At 35.4% G+C, this 23076-nt stretch overlaps 1 protein-coding gene across 2 annotated transcripts in view; it reads left to right on the top strand.

Annotated features, from left to right (window-relative positions):
- ACER3 (alkaline ceramidase 3) overlaps positions 1–23076 on the top strand; it is a 190268-nt gene that overhangs the window by 70935 nt on the left and 96257 nt on the right. The window contains exon 2 of one of the 2 annotated variants that reach the window (XM_051987064.1): positions 15934–16044. In XM_051987064.1, coding sequence (XP_051843024.1) covers positions 15934–16044 — 111 coding nt within the window. Of the gene's footprint in view, positions 1–15933; positions 16045–23076 lie in introns of those variants that run through there. The other variant, XM_051987065.1, reaches the window with a different exon arrangement.

The following is a 23076-nucleotide window of genomic DNA, read 5'->3' as shown; positions in this document are numbered from 1 at the left end:
GTTCATCCATTTCTCAATTGATAGAGTTCCCCCAATTTCCATTTCTTTGCCCTATAAAAAGAATTGTTCTAAATATTTTTGCATGAGTCCTTTTTTCCTTTCTTTTATCTCTTTGGGATATATTATCTATTAACATCACTGGGTTAAAGAGAATATTCAGTTTTTTAGTTTTGGGGGCATAATTCCAAATTGCTTTCCAGAATGGCTAAATGGTTCACAGTGCTACCAATAAGTAATTAATATTCTTATTTTCCCACCGCCCCTATAGCATTTATCATTTTCTGTGTTTGTCAGTTTTGCCAATCTGATAGCTGTGAAGTAGAACCTCAGAGTTGTTTTAATTTATTTCTCTAATTTTTAGCGATTTAGAGCATTTTTACATGATTATTGATAGCTCGGGGTTTTTTTTCTGACAACAGTTTGTTTCTTTTGTTTTGACAGTTTCTCACTTGGGAAACAAATGTAATTTTATAAGAGGTATCATAGTAGATATAGAATTGTTTCAAATTTAAAATAATCAAAAGGATTATTCTGTACTTTAACAGAATTCATAAAGATCAGGAGTTTGATAATCCAAGTTCAGTCTTAGTCTTCTAGAAAGTAAGTTCCCTTAAGACAGAGACTTCATTTTTTCTTTTCTATTCCAAGCATGTAGCATAGTACCTGGCATAAAAATTAGTCAGTAGACATTTATTAAGTGACTACTGTGGACCAGGTGCTGTGCTGAATTCTGGTAATTAAAAAAAGAGGAGCTTATGATAAAATGGGGATAAAACAAATATATGCAGGATAAATAATAAATAATTAACTGAAGGAAGGCAGTAGAATTAAAGGGGGTTGCGGAAAATGAGATTTTAGTTGAGACTTAAAGGAAGGCAGAGATCAGTACTTGGAATGGAGGAGGGACAATGTCCCAGGAAGAGAAAATGCCTGTAGTTGAGAGATGGAGAGACTAGTGCACTGGATCAGACTATGGCGTAAGGAGCCTGGAAAGGCAGGAGGGGACTAGATTGTGGAGGGTTTTGATTATTAAATTTAGTGAGAAAGAAATTCCAGAAAGCCTGCTAGTCCAGCTCATTATTAAACAAGCTTCTGGGACTTACTCAACTAAGTAGTTATATAGCCTTTTCATGAAGATATATAGTGAAAATAAATCCACTACTTCCTAAGGCAACCCATTTTATATAGCTGTAATCATTAGTAAGTTTTTTGGTGTGTCAAAAGCCTAAATTGCTTCTCTTTCCAGGCTGTTTTCTCAGCAGAGTGGAACACCCATCTTAACATCTGGCCTAAAGTTATCCATGCCATATAGAATGATCAATAGTAGGGGCAGCAAGCACTAGTGACTGTGCTCTTCCCTTTCTCTCCCCACCTCTCAACAGATATTAGACTTTTCAAATATTTCATATCCTTTCTTTGATTTCAGTAACATCAAGCATGGTCCTCTTACATAGAATAAACAGCCAAATATTTGTTGATATTTTTTCTTTAAATAGTATTTTTTTCCAATTATATGTTAAAAACAGTTTCAGCATGCATTTAAAATAGATATAATTTTTTTAGTTTTCTCCAATTATATGTTGAAACAATTTTTAAACATTTTTTAAAGTTCTGAGTTCCAAATTCATTTATTCTTCCCCTCTTTTCTTCCCCTCCTCCCTTTCTGTGATGGTAAGCAATTAGATATAGATTATATATGCACAATCATGTAAAATATTTCCACATTAGTCACTTTATATAAGAAGCCTCAAAAACGAATAAAAAAATAAAGAAAAGAAAAGAAAAATGTAATGTTTCAATCTATATTCAGACAATATCAATTTTTTTCTTTGGAGGAGCATAGCATGTTTCATCATTAGTCCTTTGGGATTCTTTTAGATCATTATATTGATCAGAATAGTTAAGTCATTCACAGTTCTTCATACAGTAGGGCTGTTAATGTGTACAGCATTCTTCTGGTTTTTCTTACTTTAGTTTGCATCAATTCATGTAAGTCTTTTCAGGTTTTTCTAAAATTAACCTGCTTGTCTTATAGCATAATACTATTTCATCACAATCATATACCACAGCCTGTTCAGCCATACTCTAATTGATAGGCATCCCTTTAATTTCCAATTCTTTACTACCTCAAAAAAAACCCTGCTATGAATATTTTTATTCAAATAAGTTATAGAGGGGACAGTTGACCCTCTTTTTAATGTCTTTGGGATATAGATCTAGTAATGGTGTTGCTGGATCAAAGAGTATGCAGTTTCATAGTTCTTTAGGCATAATTTCAAATTACTCTTCAGAATGGTTAGACCAGTTCACAGCTTCACCAGTCGTGCATTAAATGTTCTAGTCTTCCCACATCCCCTCCCTGTTGATATTTATAGTGGCAATTGATATATTAAAGAACTAATATTTACCTTCTCTTCCCCATACCATTTTTACCAGAACTTCATGATTGATTTAGCTTTTCTGTATTTGGTGGTGGTACTCATGTATTTTACCTAAAAAATGGCTCCATCCTATTCTTCAAAGTCCTGTGATTCAGAACTGGAACAGAACTCCTTTTTTTTGTTTCATCTTTGTTACTGTCCAGTCCCTTTCCTCCTCTGCCTTCCTATCCACTATTCCCCTGGCAACCTTCTCTATTATTAACCAACTTCCCTTCCTCCCACATTCTTTGTGTCATTGAATCCCAACTTTCTTTGGAAGTCATCATTTCTCTTTGAACTGTTTCCAAGGCTATATGCCTCTTCTTTTACACCCTTTGATACATAGGGCCAGGAACATGCCTTTATTGGGCCATTACTCCAAGTATTGGTTCATGACCAATGTCATGAACCTTGTTCATGAACTCCAAAGTACTTATCATAATCTTTTACCATTTCTCTTTGACTCCTGTTACTCCTAATCTGTTCTTTGTCCTCACCATAACTTATAGGCTCTCCACTTCTTTTCTTAAGGCTATCAAGTCTGATAGCTCATGACCTGCCAACCCTCTATCTTATCAGTCTTTTACACCTCATTCTCTCCCCACCCCTCACACTTTTAGGGCCTGTGATATTCTCCTTTGCTACTCTGTGAACAAAACCCTTCATCTGTTTCTCTTTCTCCTTGTCTTATATGTTATTCACATTTTTCCCTCCACTATCTCTTCCTTCATTGCTGCCTCACATGAAGACATGGCTCTTTTCTTTGCTAAGAAAATTCTGTGAAAATGCTTACTTGATTCCAAACTCTCCCATGTTCTCCAGAAAATTATCCCATCTATAATCTTCAGTCTCTATTGGCTGCTTCCCTGCTAACTATAAACACAATCATGGTGCCCTTATCCTTAAAAAACTTTCACTTTATCTGTATATTCCTGTTAACTATTATGCGCCCTATTCTTTGCTAAAAAAACAAACAAACAAACAAACCTTTCACTTTTTCTATATATCCCTATTAACTATTATGCCCCAATTTTTGCTAAAAACAAAACAAAACAAACAAACAAAAACACCTTTCACTTTATCTGTATATCCTTGTTAACTATTATGCCCTATTCTTTGCTAAGTTCCGAGAATAGCTGTCTACACTCCCACTTTATCCATTCTTTAAACCCTTTAAAATCTGCTCCTTAAAAATCTTAACAAGTCTAAATAATAAGTGAAGTGATTTTTACCTCTATCCCCAAGGTTCACATCATTTGTACTCCAACAATCTGGTATCCTTGTTGGTAAGAATTTGGTCCAGAAATGAAATTTTCCCTCATTGGTACATCCACCTATTGAAAAACGAAATAATAATCAATATGCTAGTAAAATTTTACCTGTTCTGCTTTTGTCAGAGCAGAAGCTCCAACAGATAAAGTCTTTGATCATTACTGAATCATGCTTTTATACCAAGCTTGTGATATGTTTGTCTTCATCTACTACCTCTTTCTGTCCAGTGAAAGTGTAGTTTAATTAGAAAATTTCTTATTTTTCAGCCTCCTTTGAACTCTACAAATATGTTCCACTATATTTCTTCTTTTTAATTCTATTATTTACTTACATGACTAGTTTTTGATAATACATGTTGCTGTCTATAATACATGTTGCTGTCTTCCATTTCCATCATGCTACTTATGGTTTTTTTTTTTTAAATAAAAATATATCCTTCCAAAGGCTATGGTAATAGTCAAGGTACTGTACTGATAAATCTCACTGAAATTCTGTACTGATAAATCTCACTGAAATTGGTATCAAATTTATCTTCTTGCTAAGGATCTCTAATTTATCTTGCTTGTTACCCTTTTTGCAATTTTGTATAGACTCCATGATTTTCTTATTTATTGAGTTTTTAATTTTTGGTTATCTCTACTGCTATTCTTCTATCATAGATACTTTGTGATAGCTTGCTTAGTGATTATTGTACACACTCATCTTTCTCATTCCCTCTTTCCTCTTCAATTTAAAGTGCTTTTGATTAGATTTGATTAGATTTAGCTCAAAAAATATATATCCTAAACAATCCTTGATAAATGCATTCTATCTGGTTAGGAATTCTTCATTCTTATAATGTAAGCTATAGTTTTAACTCAAATTCTTATCTCAGATACTATTTCTTCTTCAGCTATTCAGTTTCCAAATCTGTCTTTTTCTTTTGAAGCCCTTGCTTTTTGATACTACAGCAGTAATGAATATATCACCTGTGCCCCTAAGCTCATTTGATTCTTGGTCAGGATTGGAATCTATTTCGCATTAATTGTCCATACATACAAATTTGCACATAAGTATTTGTTGGAATATTCTCCTTCCTTTGTTACATTTGTGTCTCTAGTTGTACTGAATAAATAATGCTCTCCATTAGGAATTTATTGCGATTGTTGCAGTGTTGTGAACATTTTTCTGCAGAAAATAAAAGTATAGTTAAGTATTAAATGTAGGAAAAATAAATTTGAAGGGTAAAGCATTTCAAAAGTATTCTCACCTTTTTTTAAATTAAAAATTGATTGGAAATTTTATTTTGATTTTTTATTACAATGCTTTCATTCCATCCCTAAATTATATTAGAGTATTTACTCATTCATTTGGCAAATATTTATTAAGCAATACTTTGTACTAGATTCTGTATTAGGCCTTGACTATAGATGAAAATGACATCATTCTTCCTTTCAAATAATTAGCTTATCAGAGGTGATAAGCATAGTAATTAAGTAATGTGGGAGGAGGACATTCAGCCAGAATTGTTATCTGGGAAATCTAGACTCCATAGAAGAGGTGACACCTAAATTAAGGGGGAAAATCTCCATGTAGGCATAATGTCAAAGAGAGTACATTGCATTCAGAAAACATGGCTTATTTCAGTGATACAGGTAGAAAGTCAGAATGAGATCATAGAGTAGTTCAAACTCCAGTTTGATTGAATGAAGAGTAGAAGGGAATTTCATGAAATAAGGCCTAGTAACTTAGAGCTATATTGGAGAAGTTCTTGAATATCCAGTTAAAGAAATTGCATTTGTTTTGTGGATAATAAGGAACCTTTGAAGATTTTTGAGGTGGGAAATAAGTGATATTCACTTTGCTGATAAGTGTGAATATTACACAACTCATAACTGTATAAAATTACTATGACAATAATTGCTTGAAGAAACTGAGGATATATTACCTGGAGAAAGCAAGATGTGGCAGGGATAAGAGCATTAAGTTTATTTGCCTTGGCTCCTAAGAAAAGAACTAGACTAGCAGTTAGAACTTACTGCAAGGCTCATTTCAGTTTTATACAGAGAAACTTTTTAATGATCAGAATTGTCCAAAAGTGAAAAGGACTGAGAAGAGAATGAATTTTTTATTGGAAAACTTTAAACAGAGACCAGATTATTATTAACCAATTGACTGATTATTTGTCAGGGATTTTTGAAAAGAAGCTATTAGTTGGGTCTAGTTTCAAATTCTATGACACCTAATTTCTCTTCTGACTTGAAGTGAGATTCTGTAATTGTGTGTGTCTAAGATTACATAGCTAATAAGGAGTAGACTCAGAGCTTGAAACCCTAATCATTTGATTCTAATAAATGTTCTTTAAAATTTATAAAGTTGCCCAAAAAGATGATCATTTATTCTTTTTGTGGAAGAGTCAGTGATGATATATCTATCTAGGTTATCCAGTCAAATGCTTAATTATCATCCTACTAGTCAAAGATTGAGGGAAAAACACCTTGATTTAATTTGAACCCATTTATTCCTTTCCAGTCTTTCATGAACAAGTTCTTGCTTATTAAAAAACAAAAATGAAAACAAAGTCTATGTATTTGGATAATCTTGCTTTAACCTTTATTAAGAGTTAAATAACCACAGTTTCTTCTTACATTCTTTTCTTCACTTTGATACCTTATAACGCGCACAGTCTATTAGATGCAGAAGGAGCCTTCCAGCAAAAGTTCATAGACTTAATGCTTGAAAGGGATATTAGAAGTCAAATCCAAACTTCCACTATGTCTTAGATCAGGAAACTGAGGGCTGGAGAGGTTAAGAAACTTACCTAATTAGATTCACAAAATAAGTAGCAGAGCCAGAATTCAACTCAAAAGATCTCTGTATTAAAATAGAGTGTTCCTTCTACTACACAAAATATTATAACTGGAAGTGATCTCTCATGTCTTTTATTTTACAGATTAGGAAAATGAGTCCCATAATTGGGGAGTAATTGTCACAACATCACACAATGAGTCAGTAGCAGAGCTGAAACTCAAAACCAGTTCTCCTTTCTCCTAGCCCAGGGCTTCTCTTGCTATGTCACACTGCCACCCCTATTCTCTGAAATCATCCCAGCTTCCCTTTCTTTCTTTTGAAAACGTAATACCTTTTAAAAAAGTAGCACATAACTAAAAACAAATTAGATGCCCAATCAATTAATGACTGGTTAAGCAAATTATGGTACATGAGCATAATGGAATCATTTCATATTAGGATCCATCCAGACCACATAGCTATGTCCCTGCTTCAGCTGCCTCATCATTTTGGTTTCGACGTAATTAAATAAAAATAACATAAGGCCTTGAATTGGATGGACAAGTCCTCTGAATGAAATCTGAACAAAAATGCAGAGTGTACCAGAAAAGTTGTCACTTATTTTAATATAGAAGTATGTTAGCTGAAGGATCTTGTTGAATATTTGTTTTCCCAAAGAAATATATATATGTTTCTGATGTATAAACAGCTTGTTATGAAGTATAATCCTCATGTATTATTTTGCTATGTAATCTTATGCTCTTATTTGTTCCTATTTACTTTCTTTCTATCATGTATTTCTTATACTGATTTTCTCCCATTTTGTAGGACCATGTTTCCAAAGTATTTGCAAATGCATTTATCTTTCTCACAGGATCAGGAACCTTATCTAATTTAGTTTCATCTGTTGATTTGAGAATATTTTCAGTTCCCTGATCTGTGTCAGCTGAAGATCTTTCAGTAATTCAACCTTTGGGTTGATCCCTGGAGAATAACATTCTATACATTCCCTTCAAAATTGACTTGTTGGTGACTACCTTTGGAGTCAAGTTGATCCCCTTTATCCTGGTGATCATAAAATAGCTCACCAGCTCTATTGCTATCACTATCATCTCCACTGTCATTCAAACTAAAAATCTCTAGTCATGTTTGATTTGTTTTCCTTCCCCATCCTCCACAAGCAGTTAGTTCTAAGTCTTATATTTTCTCCTCCTGCAATATTTCTGTATTCCCACAGGCTTGACCATAGTTCAGAACTTTATTGCTTCTTAACTAAACTATTTTAATAGTTCCCCCCCCACCATGGTCTTCCTGCCTTTGTGTGGTCTTTGCACTCTCTGCTTTGTTCACATTCCTACCAAAGTAACCTTCCCTGGACACAGGTCTAATTGCACCATCTCTCAGAGACCTTTAGTACCTTTCTCAGTGTGTACTGAATTAAGTGCCAGCTTCTCCATGCAAGGCCTCTAACAATCTGGCTCTGATCTGCCTTTCTCTTCATAGGTGGTCTTTGCCTTGCCAAGGCAAGTTTTTCCACGCACAGTTCACAGAGGCACAAGTGATCCCATGCCATTGTAAGCTGTTCCTTCTATCATCCTTAGGCTCTCAATAATCCTCAGAGACGAACTGGCTACTGCTTCCTTCTGCCTGCAGATATGGCCCTGTCTCCACATGCTCAAAAAGCCCTTACTTAATCTGGCCATCTCTTGTCTTAGACCTCTCCTTTTCATGGCTACCCTTCTTAAGGCATCTTTACCTCCCCTTATCCTTTTTGTCTAAACCAGGGGTGGGGAGTATCGTTGCCTGTGTCTGCCTTAATAAATGATTTGTCAGGCCTGCAAAATCATTTGTCAAGGCAGACACAGGCGACGATGAGCACCTTGCCACTGCTTGAGCTCTATAAGTTATATATTGCTAGGTCAAAGGGCATGCATGGTTTTATAACCATTTGGTCCTAGTTCCAAATTGCTCTACAAAATGGTTGAATCAGCTTACAACTCTACCAACAATTAATGTCTCATTTTCCCCACATTCCCTCCAACATTTGTCATTTTCCTTTTCTGTCCTTTTAGACAGTCTAATAGGTATGAAATAGTACCTCAGAATTGTTTTAATTTGCATTTCTTAAATTAGTAGTGAGTTTAGAGCATTTTTTCATATGACTATAAATAGCTTTGATTATTTCCTCTGAAAACTGCTCATAGCTTTTGATCATTTATCAACTGAGGAATAGCTCTTATTTTTATAAATTGGATTCACTTTTCAATTTGTGTGAGAAATAAGGCCTTTACTTCATTTTTTTTCACTATTACTATTGCTAACTGTATTCTTCTCCCTTTTTATTTTATTCTGTCCTTTCATCTTGTCCTTCCTCAAAAGTGATATGCTTCTGATTACTACCTCCCTCTTTCTGTCCTCCCTTCAGTTACTTCTACTGCTCATAATCCCTTTTGCTCCTATTTTCCTATAGGATAAGAGAGGCTTTTTTATAACTGGTTGAGTGTGGTATATTATTCCCTCTTTGAGCCAATTCTAAGTAAAGTTTACTCACTCCCTTTTACCTCCCACCTATTTCTCTCCATTATAAAGCCTTTTCTTGCCTCTTTTATTTAAGATAATTTACCCCATTTCTACTTTTCTCTTTCCCCTTCCTCCAAGCACATTCCACTCTCATCCCTTAATTTTATTTTTTTTTAGATATCATCTCTTTATATTCAACTCATACCTGTTTGTCTTTATGTGTATTCCTTCTAATTATTCTAATAATGAATAAGTTATTATGATTTACAAGTATCTTCCCATGTAGGAATGTAAACAATTTAAACTTTATTAAGACCTTTATAATTTCCTTATCCTGTTTACTTTTTTATGTCTCTCGAGTCTTGTATTTGAAAGTCAAATTTTCTATTTAGCGCTAGTCTTTCATCAAGAATGCTTAAAAGTTGTCTATTTCATTGAATATTCATTTTTCCTCCTGAAGGATTAGACTCAGTTTTGCTGAGTAGATGATTCTTGGTTGTAATCCTAATTCCTTTGCCCTCTGGTATATCATATTCCAAATCCTCCAATCCTTTAATCTTGTGTAATCGTGATTGTGGCACTATGATATTTGTATTATTTCTTTCTGGCTACTTGCAATATTTTTCTTTGATCCTGGAGCTCTGGAATTCAGCTAAAATATAATATAACAATACATAATATTATAATATAATATAATCAAGCTTTCCTTGATAATTTATTGAAGGATGATATCTAGGTTCTTTTGTCATCATGGCTTTGTAGCATTACAATAATTTTTAAGTCATCTTTCCTGGATCTGTTTTCCAGGTCAGTTGTTTTTCTAATGAGATATTTCACGTTGTCTTCTATTTTTTCATTCTTTTTGTTTTGTTTTGTTTCTTGATTTTTCATAAAGTCATTAGCTTCCATTTGCTCAATTCTAACTTTTTTTTTTTTTTTTTTTTGGCTGAGGCAATTGGGATTAAGTGACTTGAACTCAGGTCCTCCTGACTTCAGTGCTGATGCTCTATCCACTATACCACCTAGCTGTCCCTCAATTCTAATTTTTAAGGAATGATTTTCTTCAGTGAGCTTTTGTACTTCCTTTTTCATTTGGACATTTTATCTTTTAAGGAGTTTTTTTTCTCTCTCTCTTTTCAATTTGACCTGCTTTTTGCAGTATTTTTCTGCTTATTGATTTTTTTGTATTTCATTTACCATTTGGCCTAGTTTGATTATTAAGATATTATTTTCTTCAGATTTTTTTTTGTTTCCTTTAGCAAGATTTTGACTTGTTTTTCTTTTTTTCTCTCCCTTAATAGCTTTTTCTTTTTCAAAATACATGCAAAGATAGTTTTCAACATTCACCCATGCAAAACCTTGTGTTCCAAATTTTTTTCCTTCCTTCCTTCACCTTCTCCTTCCTAAAATGGCAAGTAATCCAATGTATTTTAAACATATGCAATTCTACTATATTTATTTCTACTTTCATCATGCTACACAAGAAAAATCAGATATAAAAAAAGGGAAAAAATAAGAAAAAAGCAATCAAACAACAACAAAGGTGAAAATACTATGTTGTGATCCATCCTCAGTTCCAACTGCCCCCTCTCTGGATGCAGATGGCTTTCTCCATCACAAGTGTATTGTAATTGGCCTGAAGCACCTCATTATTGAAAAGAGCTGTGTGTTGACTTGTTTTTTTTGTGACTTTCCTGCGTCATTCTCATTCCTCTTCCCAGTTTTTCCTTTACCTCTCTCACTAGATTTTTCAGAGTCTTTTTTGAGTTCTTCCATGGCCTGAGACCATTTCAGTTTTTCTTGAAGGCTTTGGATGTGTGTTTTGATCTTCCTTGTTATCATAGTAACTTTGCATGGTCAGAATTTTTTCTGTTTGCTCATTTTACCATCTTGTTTCTTGACTTTTAGCTCTTTGCTAAGGTAGGGTACAGTTGAAGGATCCTGGCCTGGTCTCTGAGTGACCATAAGCACTCCTTTCCACCCTGGAACTGTGAGGAAGACCCCTACTCCTTGGGGCTGCAAGCTGTGATGTGCTAGTGTTTCTCCTCCCTCTAGGGATGCTACCCAGGCCTGAGGTGCTGATTGTGTGAGCAAAGCCACAGAGCCCACCTGAGGGCTAGCCAAGAGACCTCTGTCACCTGCCTCCTCATCACCTTCAGGCTGAGAGTGGCTGATTCAGGGCTCCCAAGGCCTGGTCTGTGCTGGTGCAGCCTGCACTATTACACAGATGACAGACCTTTCCTGTCTTGGGAGGGAAAATTGTTTTACTCTGACTTTTTGTGGATTCTGAAGCTCTACATTTGTGTAGAGTCATTATTTAAAGATACTTGGAAGGCTTTAGGGTAGAGCTGCCTTATACCTCCTCCCTGTTTGGCTTTTAAAGCTCTTTATAACTTGGGCCTTTTTACCTTTTTAATCTTCTTATACTTTAATCCCCTCCATACTTTGCAATCAGTGCCACTGGTCTCTTTGCTGCCCCTCCACACTCCCTTTCCTCACTCTGCCTTTTCAGTGCTGATCCCCACGCCTGGAATTCTCTCTAGCTCCCTTGGCTTCAGCCTTAGCTAAAATCCTACCTTTTGTAAGACTTTAAGGGCAAGTGCCTTCCTCTTGAGATAGCTCCAATGCTTTCTGTCTGTAACTTGTCAGTGCCTTGCTGTTTCTCACTGTTAGATGGTGAGCTCCTTGATGGCAGAGCCTTTCTCTGTACCCTAAATCTTAGCACAATGCCACCCTTTAGGGACTTGGCAAAAGCCTTACAGAACAATTATTTCCTGGTCACACCTTTGCTCATGCAGTTCCCTGCTCATCTCTTTCCCCTAATACTATCTAAATCTGTACTGGGTAGCAGTACAGATTTTCTTGAAAAATCAAGAAACAAACAAAACAAAAAGAATGAAAAAATAGAAGACAACGTGAAATATCTCATTGGAAAAACAACTGACCTAGAAAATAGATCCAGGAGAGATGACTTAAAAATTATTGTAATGCTAGAAAGCCATGATGAAAAAAGCCAGTCCTGCTTTCAGGAAGACCTGAATTCAGATTTGGCCTCAGACACTATTTCTGTGTGACTTGGACAAGTCACTTAAGCCTGTTAGGCTCAGTTTATTCATCTATAAAATGAGCTGGAGAAGGAAATGGTGAACCATTCCAGTATCTTTGCCAAGAAAACACCAAGTTTGGGGTCATTATGAAGGGTTGGATGTGACTGAAAATAACTGAAAATAATAACAGCAGTCTATATCTGTTCCTATTCACAAAGTCTTACTAATTTTCTTATATATTTATTTAGCATTTCTAGCATATATTTAATTTAGCAAACACTCATTAAATGTTTACTTGTATAACTTGGAAAGGAAACCCCTAGCATCTTAGTCTGATAATATATATCCTCCCACTTAAAAGCTTCTCTCAGGTGCTACCACTTCCATGATGCCTTCCCTGATTTTCCAAGCTGAAAATGATCGATTCCTCTATTCCCATTCTCTCCCATACCTTCCTTAAATCTTCCCTATCCATGTTATTGTGCTGTGAGCTCTCTTATATTGATTTGTGTCCATTTCTCACCTATCTTACCCACTTAAAGTTCAAGTTTTTATGGATTAGGTCTTGTTCATTTTTTTAATCTATGTATTTTTTACACAGAATTAGTAGTTGATGCATATTTGTTGAATTGAATTAGGAGCATTTGTCCCTTTGTTCAGAAGAAAATGTAATGTTTCTGAAACTTTGTGAAGAGAAGCAGATTTTGATATTATTAGTGAAAATATCTGGATTAGATAAATTTCCAATTAATGTATAATATAAATTTGAAACTCTTGCTGTGCTTCCCTAAACTCTTTAGCCAGATTGGTCTCCTAACTGCTTTCCTCCCAGCCTAAAAAAAACAAAACTATTCCTTTATTTACTCTCTTCCTCCTCCCAAGAATGTCTTCTTTTCTCCTCATCTAAAATTCACCAGTCTTTTAGATGTCCAGCCACAGTTTACTTCTTCTGTGAAGCTTTCCCAAACTGTCCCAGTCCATCACACTTTCTTTTGTAAATTTTTGGAACACTTATTCTGTATGGTGTTTCACCTTTACTGTATATTGTCTTGTAATGTTACTTATCTTTATCCATGTACACTGGAGAATCTGTTTGAGAAGGGACCTTAGAGGGCCTGCCTCCTGTCCAGTGCAGAAACCCCCTTCCTCAGCTAGTTTGTAACCTCTCCAGAATAAGCAGACATCTGCATTTAGCTGAGATATAAGAACCAGAGAGAACACTTCAGCCCTTTAGACTGAGCTCCCAGGTTCTAGGAACCTTCCTGGCCCTGCTTCTCAGGAAGGGTGGGACAAAATTACCGCAGAGGTCCCTTCCAGTTCCTGAGATTCTGGTGGCAGTTCCAGATTCCCTTCCGGGAATCAGCCACTTGTCCTGCTTGTTCTCCAAAGGCAGCACCTACTATATGCCAAGTACTGAGTGTGGGGATAGAAAGAAAGGTAGAGAATGGTCAGTGCCCTCAAGGAATAGAAGAATATCTCCATGGGGGAAACGTATAAATATCTAGATATATCAAAGACATGAACAGGGAGAGAATCTGGAAGAGAAAGGTGTCAGAAGCTGGAGGAGGACTGGGAAAGGCCTCTTAGGAAAGGCAGAATTTGAACAAAGCCTTGAGAGAGACCAGAGAAAGTAAGACTCGGTGGTGAGGGATCACAGCCTTTTAGGCACAGGCAGACAATGTGAAGATGCACCCGGAGATGAATGCCAGAGATGGAAGGTTGTATTTGATGAATTGCATAATAAGCGCTTGATTTTGAAGCCTTGTTTCCACTCTTTTGTCAAAATTCCCAATTGTCACCTGTTCATGTTTTGCTTTTCCCTTTGCCAAAGCCAGGTCTTTCTCCTTCCATACTGGGGAATGGCCTGTAACTTGACTTAAGTAGCCACCAATCATAGATTCTCTGCTTCCCAGAGCTGGATTTTGCTGCCCTCTGCTGACTGATTTAAGAAAACCCACCATCACCAAATAATGGCCATTGAACTAAATTCAAACAAAATAAAAATTGTTCAATGCCTAATTTATAAGAGATCCTTTGTTAGGCATTGGGGAAATGGAGAGCAAAGAAATAAAATTTTTAAAAGAAATCAGAGCATCTTCCCTCAAAGAAGTCTAAAAGATGATGAAAGACATAACATAAAAATCAAACATTTACTATACATTTATGTGTTCAGACAGATTGACTTGCTCAGAATCACACAGCTATTAAATATGTGAGGCCATATTTGAACTCAGATCTTCCTGACTTTATAGTGTTTTATCTACTTTATTACCTAATTTTCCTTTTTTAAAATAAACTCTCATGTAAGAGATAATTGAAAATTGTACTAAAGTTGAAAGTACATTCATTCATCACTTCATCCTTAGATATGTGACCTGTCATTTTGTCACAGAAGAAAATTAAACTTGCTCTTCCCCAAATCCTGCCTATTTTTTTTAAAGCGCAGGATAGATTGAATAACTTTTTTCAAGTAATATCTTCCCAGATTTCTATATTAAATTGACTTGTCTATAAATACTAAGGTCGATTCTCAATCTCTTTTGCATTCCCATGTCTGGGCTGTGATGACAGCTTCCTAATTCCTGGGTCTGTCAGCTTCTTATTTATCCTTCATACATATATCCTTCATAGCACTGTCCATGTAATCTTAGTTATACTCTTGCATATCCCTCTCCAGCTCAAAAATCTACAAGGCTTTCCCCATGATCAACTGATAGATTATAATTTCATTAGTGCTACTTTTAAGGCCTTCCCTAGGCTGGACCCACTCTGTCTTTCTGGCCTAATCTCACTTCATTTAGTACATTCTTTGTTACTCAGTTTACTGATTGGCCCTGCGCATCTTTCTGCAATGAATTCTCAACACCTGAATTCTTTTGAAATATTTTCCTTCCATGAAGATGCAAGGTCAGATATAACTTCCTACAGAAAATCTTCCCTGACTTCCTTTTTCAGCTGGGAGTAATCACGCTCTTTCCTTCAATCTCTTATAATACTTTTGGTTACTTTTGTGATTATCACATTCTGATTTCCTTGTTTGCTCAAGGCTTCTATTGATCACTTAATTTGTCTTGTGGAATCTTAACTTTCCTTAACCTCTCACATTCTGAAAACCTCTTGGTCAGTGGTAGCTACCCACTATCCCACACTACCCTGAAACTTGTGATACTGGAAACCCAACTTCTGAGCCTTCTTCACAGTGGCTAACACATTAAATGCTTGTTCCTCTTTCCTTCCCTTCCTTTATGAGGTAGTCAGCTCCCAGGCCTTGGAGATAGCTCAAACTGTGTGGTCAGTTGTTAAGGATGTTCTAAAGAGGGGTCACACTTCAGATGTGGGTTTCACTGGAGCACCCGTGTCAGAGCTGTGATTAGAAAGGAGCATAAAATGATGGCAAGCTAGCTTGGTAAAGAAGAAATGAGCAGAGCGGATAGTGGTAGCCTTGCACTCAGGGAAACTCGGATTCAGGTTCTGCATCTCTCCTTTATTGACTGGTGACCACGGACAAATCACTTCCTCTCAGGATGCCTCTTAACTCCCTAAGATAAAAACTACAAAAGAGCTGCTGATCTGCACTGGTACAGAGAAATTCCATACCACGATTTCCCTAACTTTATGAAGTTCCATGACCAAACCAAAACTGTGAAGAAGAGAGCTCTTATTGGATGTTGTCAAGCAGAGATCAGATAGATTAATAATCATTTTGCTGAAAGGATTCATGCTTCATTGAGGACTGAGTTAGATGAACTCTTGACAGGTTCCTTTCATTTCTAAGACAGCTACTGAAATGACCATTAGATCCCTTTTCCTGTAGAATATAGGAAACATTTGGTGAAGGAATGAACATCTTTATTTAGTGTTTTACTAATTAATTCTAAATCTCTTTTTTGGTCTTTGTGCCACAGGGAACACACTGAGTAACCTGATTATGATTCTACCTCCAATCTATGGTGCCATTCAGACAGTCAAAGATGGATTGGAAAAGCGATACACAGCTTCCTATTTGGCTATTACAGGTAAGTTTGGATATTATGGGTGGAACTTCATAAGAAATAAATCATCTCTAGCATTGGCATGTTCTTTTGGTTTTTCTCTCTATAAAAGTGAATAGTTACCTTCTGGCATTGAGAGCCTATTAATAAAAACTTGACTCATTTTCAGACGCTTAAATGAAAATCCTGATATAGATTTCCAAGTGGGTTGGTATCCTTTTTGTTGTTGTTGTTGTTTAAGTAGATGGATTTCTATATTCTCATGTACTTTCTAAAGTTGTAAAATGAAAATTTTCTGATTTTCATTCCCTGACCCAGCACAATATGAGTTTAGAAGACTATAAATAAGTTTCTTTATGCAGATTTACATACGCCTTCTTGAGAAGTTCTCAGTCACTATCAAATAGCTTAATACCATTTCAGTTTTGAAACTGTGGCATATACTCAAATAAACAAACAAGGAGATGAAAATCCCAGAGGAATTGAGTCAACAAGACTTTTTTTCCTACCTACTTTCTCTTTCCCCTTATGGTTCAGACACATAATCATATACTCTGAACTACAAGAGTCTCAGGGACATCAGTCAACAACCATATACCTACCATGTACCAGGCACTGATTTGCCGGGTCTGGGAGGTACAGTGCCAAAAGTCAAACAACCCCCTAATCTCAAGGACTTTATGTTTTATTTGGGAAAACAACATGTGTTCATATAAATAAATTCAGATGGGTGCATTAGTACACCCTGTATGAGGTAGGGGAGGATAGGGATGGGAAGTGAGGCTAAAGAAAGGTCTTATGTGGGAGATAGCATGGTAGCACTTAAGATGACATTTGAAAAGGGAGCTTTGATGATGAGAGAGAGTGCATTGCCAACACAAAACACAGAGAGATAGAAGATGAGTGATGTCTGCAAAGAGAACAGCAAGGAGACCAATTTGGTTAGAGCGCAGCAAGGAGAATAGTGTATAATGTATCCTGGAGCCAGTTTGGGAAATTACATCCTTCGCATTATAGGGAGTCATCTTTCTTTTGAGAAAGAAAGAGATAAGGCCAGACCTGTGCCTGAGGAATATCATATCAGTAGCTTTGTGGAGAATGTATTAGAGAAGAAGAGAGACTTCAGGCAGAGGTTATTTCAGTAATCCGATCTGTTTCAAGAAAGGGGTCCCCAACACAATACAACATCTTCCCAACGTGGCCATCTAGACTAAAAACATAATCATGGTTCTTTCTGCCACCATCTCCTTCTTTATTGCTGATTCATGTGAAGAGGAAACCTTTCTCCTTTCCAAAGCCAACCTTATTACATCCACAAGTGATCCCATTCTATCCCATTTTCTCTCAAAGATTTCCCTCACTATACTTCTTACTCTTTCACTAATCTGGAATTGTTTCTTTTCTACTGGCTGCTTCCTTACTTCCCAACAAACATGGCCTTATTTCCCTATCCTCAAAAAAACCCTCATTTAATCTTTCCTTTTCCTTTTAATATTCCCTGAGCAATAATAACTATCATCCTATATTTCTATTCTCTTTGCTGACAAAATTCATTGAGAAGGTTACCTACAATAGATATTTCCCTGACCTTTCCTCTCCGTCTCCACTTTTTGCACCATGACTTCTAATCTCATTATTCAACAGAAATTACTCTCTCTATAATTACTAATGTTCTCTTAATTACTCAAAAAACCCTCATTTAATCTTTCCCTGTAGTTATCATCCTATATCTCTCTTCTCTTTGCTGACAAAATTCATTGAGAAGGTTACTTACAATAGTATTTCCCTGACCTTTCCTCTCCATCTCCACTTTTTGCAACATGACTTCTGATCTCATCATTCAACAGAAATTATTCTCTAGAATTACTAATGTTCTATTAATTACCAATCTAAAGGACTTTTCTCATTCCTCATCCTTCTTGATCTCTTTGCAGCCTTTGACATTTTTGATCATACTCTTCTCCTGGATAATCTCTTCTAAGTTTTCATGACATACCCCATATTGGACTGTGAACCTCCTGTCTGAGGAATAGCCTGACTCAGTTCAGAAAGGCTCCTCACCAGAAGAGTGACCAAGAATTGTTTCTAGTCTAGATGGTCATTTTAGGAGATCCATCTTTTGATGGACCTTCATGTCATGCTGGCTAGTAGTGGTGATCTTCTCAGAACTCTGTGCTGGACCTGCTTCCCTTTTTCCTCTATATTGTTTCACTTAATGATTCCATCAGCTTCCATAGTTTCAGTGAACTCTATTCAGATGATTCTCAGATCTTGTCTATCACTAGTCTTCTGAATTCCAAATCTTTTAGTTATCTTGAACACGTTTTAAAGTGAACTTCATATCTTCCCCCCAAACTGTCACCTTTTTCCATCTTGCCTCTGACACCCAAGGTTACCACTATCCTCCCAGTCACTTAGTCTTTTCTACTCTCTCTCTCTAACCACCCCCATCCAATCAGTGCTCAGATGCTGTCATTTCTGTATCTGTGAAAGATTTCTGAAATATGAGCCTCTTTTCCCCTCTGACCCTGTGGTCACCTCCTCAGGTCTTAAATATTGCAGTGGCTTGCTGGTTGGTGTCCCTGCCACAAGTCTCTTCCTAACTCCAACTCAGCTATCAAATTAATCTGCTGAAAATGCAAGTCTGACTACATCACCTCCTTTTTCAGTAAACTCCAATGGGTCTCCCTGCTACTTCCAGAATCAAATATAAAATCCTCTTTGGCTTACAAAGCCCTTTATAACCTGGCCTTTTCCTATCTCTCCAGTCTTCTTTTATCTTATTCCATATACTCTCTAATCCAATGACACTGGCCCCAGTGACTGATGCACTATCTCTTGACTAAGTATTTTCACAGTCCCATGACTGCCATGTCCTTGCACAACTTTGCTTCTCTGGCTTTTTTCAAGTCTTAATTAAAGTCCCACCTCCTAAGAAAAAAGTTTTTACCAATTCTCCTTAATTTTAATGTCTTTCCTCTGATATAATAAGGTCAACAGCAACATTCACAAACATTTATTAAGTATGATTTGTCCTAAAGTCCTAAAGTCATACAAATGTAGGTATGGATTTAATGTAGGGATAAATTTTAAAAAAGACATTTGGGCTTTCTTTTAAAGGCTTTAAAGCCTTGTTTTGAGTAAGTAGCCTCTTATTTTCCCCAACAGGCTTGAAAGTCAAGAGATTCAGGCTCTTGTCTCTGCTGTGCCACCACCTAGATGGGTGTGACTTCTCTCTGGATTGGTTCTCTGTGAAAATCAAGAGTTGTATGAAGCCATCTCTAATGCTCCTTCCTCTTCTAATATTCTTTTTCTGTGTCCTAATTCTCTTTAATCTAGGTTCCCTTCCAAGTTAGAAATTCTATAATCAGTGATCCTTTTTAACTTCAATTCCAACACCCCTTCAGTGAATAAATGAAATTGACAAAGAAAATAAACTAATAAATAAATGAAACAAATCTAAAAAATAAAAGAAACATAGAAAAAACTTTGGTGCTTTTTCACAATTCAAAACTAAAGTAAGAAGGCACTGGGAAAGGGGTAAAAGAAAACAAATAGACTCATTGGAAATTCTTTAGAGGAAGTTTAATTAATTTTAATGGGATAGTACCTGAGTGCCTGTTTTGATATATCATACTATTATAATACTAATCAGAAATTATTTGAATGTGCTATACCCTTTCTATCCAGAGAAGTTGTTGAAGAAGCTTTAATGTAGAGCAGAAAAGACTAAAAACCTTCTAAGTTTCAGCATTGACTGTTAGTAATGAAAGAAAAAATCAGTGTGTCTTGGTGGCAAGGGCCTTCTGTAATAGTTTGTGAAGCTTCCTAACTTAATTCCTTTTTTATTGTTCTGACCATTGAATACTGAATCAGTGAACAACAGTTCTCTCATTAGCAACTAAAGAAAGATGTAAGAAGAAATAATCATAAAATCTTATAGCTGCCAAGACCTTAAGAATAGATCATTTGTCACAGAATCTCAGTGGTTAAAGGACCTTTCAAGGTTCTCTTTATGATCCATATTTGAACAAGAATATGTGCCATTTACGTATCTGAAAAGTGGTCATATAGCATGTACTTGTGTACATTGCTTCCCATTGCACTTTTATACAGCTTTAATTATTAAGAATTTTTTTCTCATAGCAAGCCAAAATTTACCTCTTTGTAGATTCCACTCATTTTCACCACACCTGCTATCTATAGCCAAACAGAATAAATCTAATTCCTATTCCATATGGTAGTCTTTCAGACACTTTCTTGTTGTCTTCCACATCTCAACTCTTCTTTTTTCTAAGCTAAGCATTCCTAGTTTCTTCCACTGTTAGTATTATCTTAAGTTCTGGTTCAAAAAAAGGATAAGAAGTCTCACTGACCAAATTCTTCAAAGTCAGTCCCAAAGTGGTCAAAAGCTCCTAAGAATCCCAGGGAAAAGGATATGGGAAAATAGTGATGCTAATGAAATGTTGGTGGAACTGTGAACTAGTCTAGTCATTCTGGAGAACAAGTTGGAACAATTTCCATAAAGCTGTGTGTGTACCCTTTGACCCAGCAATACAACTACTAGTCTGTATTCCAGAGAGATGAAAGAAAATGGAAAGGGACCTATTCATAGAAAAATATTTATATCAGTTCTTTTTATGACAACAAAGGATTGAACCTTAAAGGGAATGCCCATCAATTGGGAAATGATTGAACAAGTTCTAATATATGATTATAAAATACTCTTGTGCTATAAGAAATGAGAAGGGAGGTGGTTACAGAAAAACAGTGCAAAATTTATATAAACTCATGCAAAATTAAGTGAGTAAAACCTAGAAGTATGTTATACATAGTAACAAGGGTATTTTTAAGATTTTTAATCTTTTATTTTTTCCAGTTTGATGCAAGAAGTTATACATGTGCAGTCATGCAAAATATTTCCATATTAGTCATGTTAAGAAAGAAAACACAGGCAAAAAATCCAGGAAAAATAAAGAAAGCTTTTTAAAAATATTTTTTGATCTACATTCAGTTTTCATCAGTTCTTCTTCTGGAGGTATATAGCATTTTTCATCTTAAGTCCTTCAGAATTGTCTTGAATCTTGGTATTGCCAAGTTGACAATATTACTGTGAATAATATTCTCCTGGACAGTAACAGCAATATTGTAAGATGATTAACTGTGTAAGATTTAGCTACTCTGATCAAGAAAATGCACTGTTTTTCTGTAACCACCCCCCTTCTCATTTCTTATAGCACAATAGTATTTTACAATCATACATTAGAACTTGTTCAGTCATTCCCCAATTGATGTTCACCTCTAGGGAAAAAACTGATGACTCCTAAATGCAGATTAAAACATGCTTTTTTAAAAAAAACTCTCCATATCTTTAAATTTTGTTTGTGTTTTCTTTTGTAACATGACTAATATGGAAATCGCTTTTGTATGACTTTACATATATAATCAATATCAAAGTGCTTGTCTTCTCAAGAGAAGAAGGGCAAAGGAGGGTCAGAAAGAATTTAGAGATCAAAATTTTTTTAAATGATTGTTAATTTTTTTACATGTAACTGGGAAATATTTAACAAAATCAATACAAATATTGTTAAGTTTAAAAAACACTATTAGATCTGTATCCCAAAGAGATCAAAGGAAAAGGACCTATATGTACAAAAAATGTATTAATTATTTTTGTGGTGGCAAAGAACTGGAAATGGAAGAGATGCTTCATCAGTTGGAGAATAGCTGAACAAGTTGTGGAATGTGATTGTAATGGAGTACTACTGTGCTATAAGAAATGAGGAAAAGTGTGGTTTCAGAAAAACACAGCAACTCCTATATAAATTAATGCAAAGTGAAATGAGAAGAACCCAAACCATACCAGCAATACTATAATGATCAACTGTAAAAGACTCAGCTACTCCAATACAGTGAATCAAGACAATTCCAAAAGACTCGTGATGAAAAAAAGTTACTCACATCTAGATGGATTTAACTACAAATTGAAGAATAATTTTCTCACTTTCTTTTTGCTTTTTTTTTTTTTTTTTGGCAACATGGTCAATATGGAAATGTTTTCGTGATTTCATATGTATAATTGATATCATTATTTGCCTTTTCAGTAAAGTGAAGAGGTGGGAGGGAAGGAGAGAATTTGGAAATTAAAAATTAAATCAACATCAAAATCAAAAAAAGAAAGAAAGAAAAACATGTTAAAAAATAAGTTAAAAAAAAAAAAAGAAATTGAAGTTCCAGGAGAGGGGGAGTGATTGTGCCTTATTCTTGGCTCCAGATCAGTGCTTTTAGTATATAAAAACAGTTTTAATGTGGCATAATAGGTAGAGAACTGGCCTAGAAGAATAATGAAATAACTAACATTAATAATAATATTGAAAGTAAAAAAACTATTGAACTAATAAATAAAACTAAGAGTTGGTTTTATGAAAAAACCAATAAAATTGATAAACCTTTGGTAAATCTGATTAGAAAAAGGAGAGAGGAAAATCAAATTAGTAGTCTTAAAAATGAAAAGGGAGAACTATCCACCAATGAAGAGGAAATTAAAGAAATAATAAGGGGTTACTTTGCCCAACTTTATGCCAATAAATTTGATACTATAAGTGAAATATGGATGACTACCTCCAAAAATATAGGCTTCCCAGATTAACAGAGGAGGAAGTAAATTGCTTAAATAGTCCCATTTCAGAAAAAGAAATAGAACAAGCTACTAATCAACTCCCTAAAAAAAATCCCCAGGACCAGATGGATTTACATGTGAATTCTACCAAACATTTAAAGAATTTTTTTAATCAGCAAAAATCTTCCTTCTCTCCCATCCATTCCTTCCTCCCAGTTAAGGATGAAATTAAAATAAGACCCCTATTATACACATGTAAATCATACAAATAAATCATTACATTGGTTTTTTTAGACATAGAAATTTGGTAGGACTCCTTCATACCCTATTTTTTCAAATAGTTTATATAGCATTGGGGCTAATTATTGTTTAAAAAAAATTAAAATGTTTCTCTATTTTTGTGAATAAATAAGGATTCAAATTCTTTAAAAAAAAGA

This window comes from Antechinus flavipes, chromosome 3 (genome assembly GCF_016432865.1).
Source record: "Antechinus flavipes isolate AdamAnt ecotype Samford, QLD, Australia chromosome 3, AdamAnt_v2, whole genome shotgun sequence".
NCBI lineage: Eukaryota > Metazoa > Chordata > Mammalia > Dasyuromorphia > Dasyuridae > Antechinus > Antechinus flavipes.
The sequence above is the reverse complement of the archived record's forward strand: the minus strand, read 5'-3'. Positions and strand labels throughout refer to the sequence as shown.